This window comes from Talpa europaea, assembly GCF_964194135.1.
Source record: "Talpa europaea genome assembly, chromosome: 15".
Taxonomy (NCBI): Eukaryota; Metazoa; Chordata; class Mammalia; order Eulipotyphla; family Talpidae; genus Talpa; species Talpa europaea.
The window spans coordinates 45,395,647-45,410,301 of NC_140083.1; the positions used below are offsets into that span (position 1 = coordinate 45,395,647).

Below are 14,655 nucleotides of genomic sequence, written 5' to 3' on the forward strand. Positions count from 1 at the left end.
TAAATCACATTTACTATAGATAAAACTCATATTCAATGATTATTTAAAACCAAGTTTTGTCAAAAGAATAAACAATCGCATAGGGTTTTACTAATTGATAAGCATTCTTATTTAAAACCGTTGGATTCAAAGTAACGCCAGGCTTACTCAGCAGTCTTACTGATTGGACTAATGACAGTTAATATTAGAAGTGGTTAAATTTTTAGTAGCCTTAAGTTGCTATAACTATCAATGGGCTAAATTTTTTGAGTCCAGCTTTTCATTACATGTAAATAAGATTCCAAAATAAGAACTCAAGAGGGTAGAAGATTAAGGAACAAAAGGATCAATGTGTGGAGGAGAAGGATGCATGAATAAAATAATTTAACTTCAATATTATTCAGATGGCATTCTACCAGCCATTTACAAAGAGAGAGGGGAGCAAGAGCAAAGCCCCATGAACTTAAAATCTACACAGGAAGGCAGTAAGTTCCATGTATATGATTCATATAATGGAAAATGAAATTTCCAAGGTAAAAGGATACTGCGTGTGCTTCACTGAGTGTGCAAAAAATGCCAAGAAATGATCAAAATAGTTACCAAAGAGAAAACTCTTACACCAATTTCTGTCACATCTTGAATGTGAAAAGCAGGGAGATACAGGATTTGTCTTCTAAGGGAGATGGAGGATTTGACACAGAAATCCGAGAGAATAGCATAAAATAACTTCAGCAAAAATGAACAGGCTGTTAAGAAGTCAGGAATAACTCAGTGAAGATCTAAAGAAAAAGAAAGATATTTATATGATGAAAAGCTAAATTTAAAAACCTACCTGATAATCTTATGTTTAAATAACCCATAAGGCATTTACAGTTGAGGATGCTGGAAATTAATAAAAAGATAGTTCCACCAAATTTATTCTCAAATGATCATCTAAATAAATGTACATAGTGCTATGAATTGAATTGTGTCTTCCTCACAACTTCAAATGTTCAAGTTCTAATCCACAGTGTGAAAGTAGTTGGAGATAGAATCTTTGGATGGTGATTGATGAAGTCACAAAGTTGGGTACTTATGAGGGGATCAGTGCCCATTTATAAGAGTAGACACCAGAAATCTTACTATTTTTCTCTTCACTCTGTGAAGGTACCATGAGAAGGTCCCATCAGTGACAGGAATATAGCCCTAACCAGGCAGCAGAATCTGTTGGCATCTTGGTCTTGGGCTTCCCAGAATCCAGAGTCATGATAAATAAATCCTGTTTTTTTTTTTTAATATTTGTTTATATTTATTTATGCATATAAGTCTTGGGGTGAAGGCCAGAGGTGGGGGGTAAGAAGATTCACCAGAGACAGAGTGGGGAGAAGAACAGGCAGATCTACTGTAATACACTGCTGAGGGGAGCAGTGAGGAGACAGGAGAGGTCTGCTGGGCCATGTGGGTTATCTCCTTGGCTGGGGATCAAACTCAGGCAGCAGTGGCAGGTGATAGATTGATTGCACTGAAACAATCCTTGCACCACCAGGGAGGCCCTAAATCCAGTTACTTAAGTAACACAGTCCATGGCTTGTTATTATGATATTTTATTATCACATTCCAATCTGCCCAATACACATTTGTCTTATGTAAACTTATGTCTAGGCTTGCTCACTATTTTTAATGTGTATATATTATTTCTAGCAGTATGTGATATAAATATATATTTTCCCTCTATATCATTATAAATATTCTCTTTACTGACCCTATTTCTTCATGCCTTTCCCTTACATTTTTTCTTGGTTTTACTTTACATGGGTGACAGATATTTAATAAATTCATGTTTCCTGAATTTTTACTTAGCATCTATTAGCTGCTCTACAGACATCATCTAATTTAATCCCGGTAAGAATATGCAACACAATAATCTATGGGAAGTATTTCAAGACAATTTTATTGAAAAAAAGGAATAGAAAATGTACACATTTTATAATCCACAAATAGGAGTCTTCTAAATAGTATACATATGTAACTAATTTATATCTGGTAACACAGTGGACAATGAAAATAAAACACTCCTTGATGACATTTCTTAAGGATAATCAATAATTTATTTCTCTTTTATTGTCACAATTACCACAATTATCTAGCTACATGACCAATGTGTCACCACATATCACAGAAGATTGTCCACTTACACTTTACTGAGACAAAGACAATGGCCATTTCAGTGTTCAATGTACAATAGGATGTTAAAAGAAGTGGCTTTATGTATAAGACAAGATGCAGCAAGGGATTAATTAACAGGTTTGATTTACTACATATTCCACCAAGAAGCAAGCATAGAAAGGTTTTGGCATTGAGTTGTTATTAAAGTAGAAAATAAGTAAACTAGAGAAATAAATCCAGATCTTAACTTACAATAGATACATTAAAATAGGAAATTAATTGACTCCTCAGTATTTTCCTTCAAGTTTTTTTTTTCTTTTCTTATGTTTGTTTTTTATATATAAATGAGTAATATGAATATATCACAAGTTAAAGGAAGATTTCAGCCAAAAAGAAGGTACCAGTATATGAATAACAAATGAAAAATTACCAGGTATTTTTGCTTACAAAAACTTTAAACTATAAAGAGTCACAAAATATATATAAAAATGCCACATTTAACGAGGCAATCATACTCTACCCAAACTGGTAGCATCCTCTGAAAATCATTTGCATCCGGTCATACAGTGGTGACTGACAAGAAGGCGTTATGAACCCGCGAGCCATCGGGAGATTTAGCTCCATGCGTCATCAGTTCTTGGATTGTCATCCAGTTGTCCAAGATTTTCTTGTTCCTCTTCTTCATCATCTTCTTGTGACTCAGTTCGAGGATGTTGATCTCCTTCTTGCCCTCGCTGCCACTCTGGGGACTTTCCTTGAGACACTCCAGGCGGCTCCGCATCATGAACTCTCGGCGCCTCCGCTGCTCCTTCGCCCGCACCAGATGTTGCTTCCTCTCTTCTTTGCTCCAGTAGCGCCCCATCTTCATTTCACTCATGGTGTCGTCGTCGGTGGTCATGCCGCTCCGCTCCTCCTTGATCTTTAAGGCACGCTCCTTCAGAATGCGGTCTCGCACCGGCCTCTTGGTGATGTACCGGGTACCATCACTTCTGATCTTCACCTTCCACTCCATCTTTGGCTCCGAGCACTTAGGGGACTCCTTGCACATGCTCACCAAGCTGAGCTGACTCTGCGCGTACTCGACTGCCGATTTCTGTTGAATGAGCTGCATGTAGCTCTGATAGTGGCGGGCGTGTGCCGGGATGTTGGCGAATCTGTAGGAGGAGCTGTGGTAGGGAGAGAGGTAAGGGGTGTGTTCGCTGCCTGCCTTCTCCTGATCAGACAGCTTGCTTTCCAGTATCTTCTCCTTGCACGCCATGATGCAACCTTGTTCGGTGGTTTTGGCTTTGGTGGAGGCGGAGTCTTTGCTGCTCTGTCCAGAAGAGGACTGATCGGCTGCAGCTGTGCTTCTCAGATTTTTCTTGTTGGTAAGGTTGATCATTCTTGGAAGGGAACTGTCGGGGGACCGGTCCAAAGTGAGTGGGGTGCTTCTGCAGCTTTCAGCTGTGTTGTAAGCACTAGAGCTGTCCTTGTCTGACTTCTCTGGGTGTTCCATGATGTCATCGAGTTTCCCCCTTTGCATATCCATGCTGGTATTATAATTTCGGAACCCTTCATCATGCAACGCCCAGATGTCTCCATACTGCTCTGTCACTTTCTGGAGCCTGTGAGCTTGCATGATATTCTGACACTCAAGTTCAATGTTTCTTAGCTCTTCATTAAGCAACTGCAGCTCATGTTCCACTCCCTCCTGTTCCCCCTGATTGCATTCAATTGTGCTGCTCGAGTAATACAGGTCATACTCGCCATGATTTCCAATCTTGCACTTGAGCTCCAAGAGCTGCCGGAATCTTTCGCACTCCTCGTCTGGGTGGCCAGTGCAGTCTGAGTCTAGGCATTCACCAGACACGAAGCTCTCGTTGCACTGAAGTTCAATGCTTCCCAGCGTGTCTTGGCTCTGCCCCAGTTCTCTCCTGCTCTTCAAAAATGTGCTGTTGGGGTCCTCAGCTGCATTCTCTTGCTCTGAGCTCTCATCGTTTCTTAAGCTTTCATCTGTGCGCCCAACACCACTGTCCTTCTCATGGTTATTGGATGAGGATGTGGCTGTGTCTGTGGTACCTTCTTCTTCTTCTTGTTTTTTTGGCTAAGAAAAGAGAAAGGGGAAAGAAGAAAATTGATTATTTTGAGAAACACTACTCATTGAAAAACTTGTCCAAAAAACAATGCTTCCTGGCAAAAGTAAAGTCTCTAGAAAGCAGCTCTCACTTTAGGATACATAACAATTTTACAAGTAAAGGCAATTGACACATAGCAGCTTTTGATACAAAAAGAAATAAAGAAAATAAAAACAGCCTAAATGTGACTGTGATAACCACTTGGGGAGAAATAAAACAGGACACATTTAAATAAGGGATTCTTGTCTTTTGTTTTCTGTGGGAAATTGGAGTGCAGGTGTGTGAATGAGGTGACTATTAGTTTCTGAGGTGACAGTAAGCAAAAGCATGAGGAAGACAGATGTCTAAATTGTCTTCAGCAATATGGAGTCCTGGATTTCAGAAAATGCATCATTTTCATTAACATTTTATGAATTTTTCTCAAATTCAGAGTAAACATTGCTGATCTAGTAATAGAATGATTATAGTAAGCCAAATACCACAAAATCTAGGATGGACTAGTACTGAAGCCAGATCCTTCCTGCTATGGGATTATCTCATAAACTCACACTCACATGCATATATGTAAGTTTCATTCCCTGGGAAGTTTTTACTTTCATGAAGAATAATTTCTGTTACTGCCTTAAGGAGAATGCACAAGCAGTTCTTTCTCTGTGAATAAAATTACCATTTCCTTCATCACTCATCATAAAGTACTTAATGAGGCAGTTTCCAGAGTGTATTCCCCTATGTCTAAGTTTACTCACTATTTTTTATGTGTATATATTGTTTCTAATAGTAGGTGATAGAAATAAATATATAAATATATATTTCTTTAGTAGATGTAACTATATAATTAAATATTATTTGGCCTGTTATTGTTTTTTTTTAAAGATTTATTTATGCATACAAGAACTGGAGTACAGGACAGAGGTGTGTGTGTGTGGGGGGGGAGGTGAAAGGACTCACCAGAGACAGAGTGGGGAACAGAAAAGGCAGATGGACTGAAATACACTGCTGAGGGGAGCAGCTGGCAAGTCAGAAGAGGTCTGCTGCACCATGTGGGTAGCTCCCTGGCCAACCGGGGATGGAATTTGTTCTGCAGCCACTGGGAATAGCTTCATAGGTTGCCTCTTAACCCTTTGTGCCACCAGAGAGGCCCATTGGCCTGTTATTGTTAAAAAAGGACTGAATATAGGTGATAAAGAGTGTTCTGAATCAGGTCTGAGAGAGTGTCTTTAGATAAATTATTATTTTCCATAGAAATAATGATGGAACAAAGTAGAGAGGGGAAAATAGGATCGTGTATATGTAATGCTAGGATTCTCAATCTTTCTCTGAAGCATTTATGTGATTGTTGAAAACATATTGAGATTGATTTGAAGTCTTATTGATAAAAAAATGTTATAAATAACTATACCTAACAACGGAATGCTTTTACTGCCTCTGTCCCTAGCTATAAGCTGACAATAGTATCAAATGTGATGACTTCTCAACACTTCATTAGAAACCACCCAAACAGCATGATTGATATTGGGCATTTGGGTTTATATACTATATTATTTGCGTTTATATTTTTCTCATATCTAGTGATGAACTGGAAAAAATACAAGAGGGCTAATATCATTTTTTCTTGTTTTACATACCGTACAAATGACAGCCACAGGTTATATGCTGAGTGAGGCTACATAGGCATGGCATCAAGGATGGACAGTATGCAAAACAAAATGTCCATGTGGATCTGTATTTTCATTTGTAAGTATGTGTATGCATTTTAAAATTAAATTTATTTGTTTTGGTTTATTACCACATGTGAAAATAAACAGCTTTCCATTTTCAGATCTGGAAATCTTGGTTGATAGACTGCTACTCTATCATTTATCATTTCCCCATGGAATTATTGCTGTGACAGGCAATGTTTCTACCAAGACATTTCTAATGTAGTATTGTTGTTTAGTAGGGCAAAGGACTTTTAAAGGTTTCTGTACTTCTCATCATTTTTCAGTCTCATGGCGAAGAAAAATTTCCACAGGATGAGAATCTAACCGCAGGGACATCCGACGTTTCCTCAAAAGACCGAGCATTTGTGTGACATGTGATGAGTAGCAGCACCTGACACCCTATCACTTCCCCTGGACAGGATTTCTTCCTTCTTTCTTTATTCCCACATCCTCTTGTCAATACTGTAGCAGGTCATATTTTGTATCTAAGAGAGGAAAAGCCTGGAGCAAGGACTTTCTTGCATGTAACCAGCATCTGCCACCAAAGAATATCTTTATTTGTGACTAGTGTTGAAGTCATACATAAAAATTCCCATCTGTCCACCTGTATTGAAGAGCAATCACCCCAGCAGAAGCAGAACTTTTGAGCATGAGTTACTGTTGCAAAGTGGCCCGTGAGCATCTGTTACGGCACACAGGGCTCTCTGGAAGTCACCTGCAGTAATGGAAATGCGCATGTGCCTGCGTGCGCACATGCTCATCTCTGCCGTGAGACATCAGCATGACGTTAGCATGTCAATACTGTTCCATCATTCAACTTAGTAAAGTGATAGAATGTTTATGTTTCGTGTTCCTCAATCTGTCAAGATTAAAAAAATCCTTTAGGCTATGTTAAGAATTAATAGTGAAAGTAAAATGATAATGAAGCAAATCGGTCAGCTGACAGCATAAGCGCTAATAACGTGGTATCAGGCAGATGACGGCTATGAATTCAACATAAAAGAAATCTAGGGTGCATTGATCTTGTTTTTATCCAAAAATAAAATAACCAGAAGAATGAAAGACCCCTAAGGTTCAGTCTGCCATAGTCACACTGTGGATGAATTAAGGGCGGGGAATCTGTTCACTTTCCTTGGTATTCTCATGATGATACATCTTAGGAGCTCATAATTTTTCGTGTATGAATCTGTGACCCTAAGACAAAATTATGTCAGTCATTTCAATGAAAACTACTCCAATTCATAGGTGTCAAGATATAAGCAGGATACCTGAGCCACAAATAAGATTGATAGCTTCTATCTTGCCATGTTCATTCTATAGTTGCCTATTCAAGTAGATAGAGTAAAAATTACAAGTGAAAATTGTTTTCTGAAGTGGAAGGGTCACTTCATGAGCTATAGTTTGTCTCCACTAGCATAGAGGAGAAACACCACATTTTTGCTATTAAATTTCTGAAAGTGGGTGAACAGTCCAGAGTTCAGCATTTGAATACTACAGTGCACGATTGACAATCATCTCCAAGCTTCTCAAAGCAGAAATACTTTGAATTTAAACTTTTAAAGTTTAGTCCTTCTGCTTCATTTGAAAGATCATTTACTCTCAAAACTTGTCATGACAGAGATGTGTGATCAAACTCTTTGATTTTTTAACTCTATTCATGATTACATATTAGAAAAAGAACTGGCAATATTTCCAAAGATGTAGTTCAAGTTGTTGTTCCTACCTGCTCCACCTCCTTGGCCGTGTGTTGCGTGGCTTCATTATGCTGTTCTTCCAGCATCTCCAAGTTTAACTCCTCTAAGAACTCATTCCTTTCATCTTCCAGCCAGCCTTCATCCAGCTGCAAAATAACACATTAGTACATTCTATTAGGCTAGTGAGAACTCATGCTAAAATAAGGTAAACTTAAATGGTGATGCCTGACTAGTTCCTTTTATCATAATGATTCTCTTCAGAATACCAGCCTCTGATAGTTCACCTCTTAGCAGCAAGAAAAGGTGATAAAAAAATAAGACTTTTATGCCTTTTATCCTTTCCTGAAACAGGGCTACAGATTTTCTCTCATAACAGAAAAGATCTCATAGCATAGAACATTATCGTCTTTCAGAATGTATGAAAAGCATACTGCATAATCCACAGCTGTCACACTCATTACCTCCAACAGTCCCACTATTAAAAAGCTGCAGTGGTACTAATAGGGCCAGGAAACAATTGGGCTTTTTTCCCTGACAATGTCCCCCAATGTGACTACACAGAAAGTGCCCCCACCCCTAATCCCCTCAACCCTTATCTAGCACTTTTTTTCCCCCAGTGGATGGTTTCCAAGTTAACAAGATGGCGGCTTGCCACAATCACAGCCAACATGTTATTTTATGTGAAAAAAGGGAAATTCTAAGTTATTATTCTCAAAAAAGTAATGTTACACCATGTGCATTCTGGGTTATATTTCAGGCCCAATTCCAAGAAGAACCTTAAATGTTGCATGTGAGGGTGGTGAGGCATGCAGGGTTTTGTTCATGGGTGCAGAACCCAAGCATTCTTGTGGGACGCTTACACAAATTACACTGAACAAAAAAATCCCTTCAGCTTCTCCATACAAGCTGAAGTAGAAAATGGGAGTTACCTTGCTAGTATGATGAATGTAATTTACCTCAAAGTGGGATTTTGGTGTTGGATTACTTAAATTGAGTGTGTTGATTAAATTAATTCAATTATTATCAAGGTTCAGCTTTAGTCTGTGTTACAAAGAAACTACAATTTACTAGTGAGCCAACATTAACAGTAGCTTGAGGTATTTTCACCATTGAACAAATGGGCAAATAAGGTTTCAAGGTAACTGAACTTCTAGAACTTAAAACCAAAAGACACCTAAAAGAACATTAATCTGCACAGAAGGGGATTTAGAAAGTATGTAGCATACTCATTAATATGAAGGCAACACCGGTTTCTAGGGAGCTATTATTCTAGCTCTCCAGAATTTTCTTTTTTTAAAAAAACTGACTGGGGCCCAAGGCTGGGGCATTTATTCATTCTTATTCATTTAAATGTCACCTGAATAACTAGAGCAAGTTCTCTGACTTTGATATGCAGATGAACTATCAAAATAACTGAGTAAAATTTAAATCCATCCCAATTTTAACTGTCCAAGTTTTACATTCTTTAATCTTTTGAAGTTTCATGCAGTAGCAAATCCCAGACACTAAACCAAATTATTTCAAGTTAGAAAGTTTACTTTTTGAAAGTACACCGAGGAACCTTTCTTTAATCAAATCAACACAAAATATTTGCTAACACAGATATCGTGAGTGATGAAAGAGTCTTTTGAAATTTAAACAAATGGTTGGGGAAGGTGTGGAGCATAAAAGGCAGACGTTAATTAATGATTCCCAGTAATTCTTTTCTTACTAACCAATCCCATCCTTTTTAGAGTTGCCATTTATAGTCAGCTTACGTCTATTTTGATTAGACTCTACTAGAGGATGGAGATAAACAGCACTGTGAGTGTAGAGCGAGTCTCCTCCCTCATTTCCTTTCACCAACACTGGCAGACAGACCTTCCCCCCACAGCCAGCCTGCTGAGAAGGGAGGCCTCTCCTTGTTAACAGGCCTCTGGCTGGGTGGCAGTGGCATGCGCGCGCGCACAAACACACACACACACACACACACACACACACACACACACACACACACACGGCATTTTTGAGAAAGAAACAACCTGCACAGTCTTACAAGTATTGGCTACAGGTTCTTTTGAGAACCCTCACTGCCCAGTGTCCCAAGGGGAATAGGCAAGAAAAGCAATCTCTTTAATGGTCTGAGGGAGAAAATGGGCAGAAAAGAAAAAAAGTTGACAGGGAATGGAAGAAATGAGTTATTTTAAAATGTCGCACGGATGCACAAGCTAGCCCCCAGCAACTATAGATCATTTCCAAGAATGTACAGAATCTTTGAAACATTAAAACATAAGAAAGGCTAGAAAAAGCACACAAAAAGCATTCACATTCTCCCTGAGTAAAATACACATGCAAAAAAATGCAATAGTGAGATGTTGAAGTTGATGGAAATATACGGGTGATATAAAGGCAATTTTTGCTCTTTCTTTTTCTTCCACTATACAGCAGGTTCCGCTTAAATTACATTTTAAAGCAGCAAGTTAAAATGCGTTTCCTTTCCTTACTTTTTCTACTTATCTGACTTTCTCAAGGCAATTAGCCTCCTTGCAGTGTCACAAAGGCTTTCTGCAGGAGCAAGGGGCCAGAGGAGATTCTGATTTTGACAGACAGGACAGTATCTCAGTCAGACAACCATCTTTTATCAACTGTGGAAGGAAGTCTTGCCTGAAAATTCATCCTCCAACATTGATTCTTTGGGGTCAGTAAAATGTAGTCAGATGCAAAAATGTCACTGATTCCATCAAGCATATGTATTCCATCAAAGATTAATAAGATCTGGTCTTAGGCCATTAATTTCTATTCTTCCTCAGTTCATTATAGCTACTCTGTGACACAGTTTAAGAAAATGCTTTAATTCTAAATTGATGGGGTTGTCCAACAGTTACATGAAAAGGGCAGGGGAACTATATTCTAACATCAAAATAAAATATCTTTTGTACAACAGGGAGGACTACCTAGTTTTGAATTTCTGAAACACATTGAACTATTTTTTTCTGATCTTTTTCAAAAAATGGGATCAATGAGATACACTTGTTTGCAAAATTAGTAGGTAATTGATGAAATTTTATGCATATTTTAAAAATTCACATCAGCTCATTGTATAAGCTCCCTAACCTGCTTTTAAGAACTCAGGTGTATAACTTTTCTCTGCCCAGGGTTATGGCAGGCTTTATGGGAACCATTTAGAATGGTCACGGGCATAAAGAAAATATACACAGAAAGGGTGATCTTTTATAACCACTATATTCAAGTCAGGATTCAGTCTGACACCAAAATACACTTACTCAATGTAATTTATAGATAGTATGTTGTTACTGAGCCTGAAAAATATCAGATTAATAACCTGGGAGACAAATGGTGATATAACCAACTTCACTCAAACTATGGACAGATGGATAGAAGGGTGACAATACTGTGTCCTTTCTGCATTGTGGTGGGGTATCAAAAATGATATAAAAGGAAATACCAATAGTGCTTTTCTTCCACCATTACCTTTCCTTTAATTTCATGACATCTCCCTCTGTAAAGATATTAAAAAAATCCCCTTAGAAGCTATCAGTTTGTTTTTTGGCCAGACAGATGTTTTAGTCACTCTAAACTTGGAAAAAATTCATTTATTATACCTGGAATCTCGCCATGCCACACAGTGCTTTATTTGACAAAGTTATTATGAAAAGGTTTAAGTCGATAGCTGGATATGCTAATGTTTGTCTCATTAGAGATTTTTTTCAAGATACCTTAATGTGCCAATTAAGTATTTTTAGATGGAAACCTGAAGTCAGAACCTATACAGAATTAAAAATCACGTACAATTAGCCATTTTTATTTATGAACTCATTTAAATAACTGGCAAGTGGAAGGAGAGAATAATGATTCAATTTTGTGTGCTTTTTGAAAAAAGAAGATGTTTAGCTGCCATTCTGTGGAGCAAGATAAGGGAGTCTCTAAGTTCATAATAGTCTTTGAAAGGCAGGTAAGTTAGGAAAGATCACTCATTATAGCCTTGTATGCTTGGTTTTACAAATATCCACGGCACCGGTTTGCTCTGGATTGGCAGGGAGTGAATATAAAATTCCATCTCCAGCCTTCTGAGCCATGTTCTCACCTGGATCTCTGGCCTCGCAACCAACAGCACAATCCTTTTGCACTCATCACTAGACAGCAATGCCACTGCTTCTTCTCGATTCTGGACATCTTCCCCATTTATCTAGAAAACAAATGAAAGTGGCACATTAGTTTCCATTTCCACAATGCTGCACACAATAAATGGCAAATATCAGCTCATTTATGGTAAATGTATGGACAATGAAGCTCACACAATGGGCTCATCTTCAGCCCCTCGTGGTAAGTGCCTTCACTCAATTACGCGCTTACTGTAAGAGCCACATCGATCTCTGAAGGATGGCGGACATCAGAGGAAGCAGTTATGTTCATAAATGTCCAACCTGCGCCCTGGCAACATACATCTAGCAATACAATTAACCAGTCCCTGACAGGTGATGTTCATCTTTCTCCGCTCAGAGTAATGGAAGTGTCACTCTGAGATAATAGTGCTGGGGCAAGCAGACCGGCAATCCCACAACTGAAATCCGTTATCCTGTGTGCTTGCTGGGAGCCAATTAGAGAGCTGCAGTTATCTCTAACCAGGCAGTGCTCCCAGGCCACTGCTGATTGCATTTTCATTTAATCATCTCATATCCCTGTGTGGGTCTGACTCGGTTGTCCCAAGTCACTCTCAGGGTATCTTTCAGTGTTTAATGAAAAGAAGGAAGGGTATGCATCAGGCATGGCCTCATCAATATTTCAGTTCTTTTGTAATATGTATCCATGTCCTAAAACAACAAAACTAATGGAATAGCTTAAGGTTCCTGATTAAAATATATATCTAAAATTAAGAAAAAATAAGATTAATATTTTTTATAAGAATGTTTGGTTAAAGAAACCAAACTTGAGCAAACTTTTTTTGATTAAAAGGAAAAGATGCCAATGGCATTTGAAATATATCTTGCGGGGCCTTCCTGGTGGCCTAGGGGTTAAGTCTCAGCACTATTACCACCATGATCTGAGCTCAATATCTGTCCAGGGAGCTGACCCACGTGGCACAGCAGACCTCTCCTGTCTCACCCTCTGCTCCCCTCAGCAGTGTATTTCAGTTGATCCACCTATTCTGCTCCCCACTCTGTCTCTGGTGAATCTTCTCACACCCTGCACCTCTGGCCTGTATCCCAGATCTTATATGCAAACAACAACAAAAAGAAAAACATTTTGTTTATTTTTAAAGTTCTTTTTTAAGTTAAGACAAATATAGTTGCTAAAGTTTGCCTTTTAAATTGCATTTCCATGTTAAAATGTGTTTAAACCTTAGCTAGCACAACTTTTTTTCAGATAATTTTTTGATTGATTGATGGCCCAAATCTATAGAGATGAGATTATTGATCTATTACATATAATCAAAATATACAGAAATTTTAAAGAGGTCAAGTAATTCTAAAATAAGTATTAAGTATTTCAATAACTTAATAGAAAACGTGGCTGCATACATAGGTTTTTTTCAATAATTAACCTAACATCTTTCACTGAGTATTTCTGCTTAAAAGCATGAAGTGGACAGCTAAGTTTTTCCACTTGTGGGGCTCTGGGATTCTGGCTGAAACTTGAAGATAGATGTGATTATCTTAAACCCAGGAATATCAACTTTGGGCCACAATAAATTCTCTGTATTTCTAAACTCCTATTAAATTTATTACACACAAAAAGCAGATGAACATCACCTTAGTTTTTCACTTGCATATGTAGACAGGAAATTGAGCTTTTATCTGTTTGCCTGTCTTTTTGCAGCTCACAAATAAATTTATTAAATTAGCAAAAAGAGGTTATGATTCAAAATGGGAATGAATTATTGGAAAAGACTATATTGTGAATTTTTGTAAATATATATCTACCTGAAAATCTATTTCTATGCAAAATATAAGCCTTTTTTTTCTCAAATAAAGATAAACTGGCAGTGATGGTTTCCATGACACCATCCCTACCCTCAATAAAGTGTAGTTTGAAAATCATGATTTGAAAATTGCTTTGAGGGCTTACGCCTATTTATTAGTGTCTTAGTAGTATATTTCAATATGTCTAGTTGTCTATTGAATATAGAACTAATTATCTTTTACTATAGGATGATTTGATTCCAAAGTGATTGAGTTTAAATTTCATAGTTTATCACCTTTTCCATTTGACAATTTTCACTTTTCTTCTGGTTTCCAATGGAGTATACTATATACATAATTCTAAATTCTTCATCTAAATTTCTCTTTCATCATCTACATACTCTTCATGTTACTTTAATGTACTATTATATTTCCTATATAAAAGTGCAGAGGCCTGTTTTAAAATAAAGACGAAATGAATAGTATCAGTAATGGGTTTAACTAAGTGCCAATATAAAGCAAATGTCCAAGGTTGGGGTGAATTACTCTGCATGATAATAGTGCCCTTGTTATCATAATTTTTCATATTTCCATGGCCAGTAAAGACTTGATTTAGTGTTGCAAATGAATGTTACCTTAAAAAATAAAATAAAAAATTAAAAAGTAACAGAAGCTACCATCTCATATGTATTTTTAACACTTAGGTGGCCATGGACAGACAATATGGCTATCTGATATTCAGCCCCTTCCAGTTGGTGCCCATCTCTGTCCTCTGTGACCACATCATGAACAGAGCTATGGTTTCCAACCCTGGTATTTGGGGGACAAATCAGATGGTCGAGAAACACTTTTAGATTCAGGATCACATGGAAAGAAACACATTTGTGGGCCTCCTTGGTGGTGCAGGGGTTAAAGTCTCAGTGCTATCAAGCTATGGCAGTCACTGTGGCATGAGTTTGATTCCCCCACCAGCAAGCTGACCCACACAGGGCACCGCAGGCTCCCCTTAGCAGTGATTTCAGTTGATCTGCCTGCTCTGTTCCCTGCTCTGTCTCTGATGACTCCTCTCACTCCCTGCACCTCTGACCTACACCCCAGTTTGTGTATGCATAAATAAAAATAA

General features: G+C 38.0%; 1 protein-coding gene across 2 annotated transcripts in view; it reads right to left on the reverse strand.

Moving 5' to 3' along the window:
- Positions 1-2,683: 2,683 nt before the first annotated feature.
- Positions 2,684-14,655, reverse strand: part of PDZRN4 (PDZ domain containing ring finger 4) — a gene marked incomplete at both ends in the record, with an annotated part of 382,893 nt that continues 370,921 nt past the window's right edge. For both annotated transcript variants that reach the window (XM_084255237.1, XM_084255238.1), the window contains 3 exons: positions 2,684-4,207; positions 7,662-7,778; positions 11,717-11,818. In XM_084255237.1, coding sequence (XP_084111363.1) covers positions 2,684-4,207; positions 7,662-7,778; positions 11,717-11,818 — 1,743 coding nt within the window. The remainder of the gene's footprint in view (positions 4,208-7,661; positions 7,779-11,716; positions 11,819-14,655) is intronic.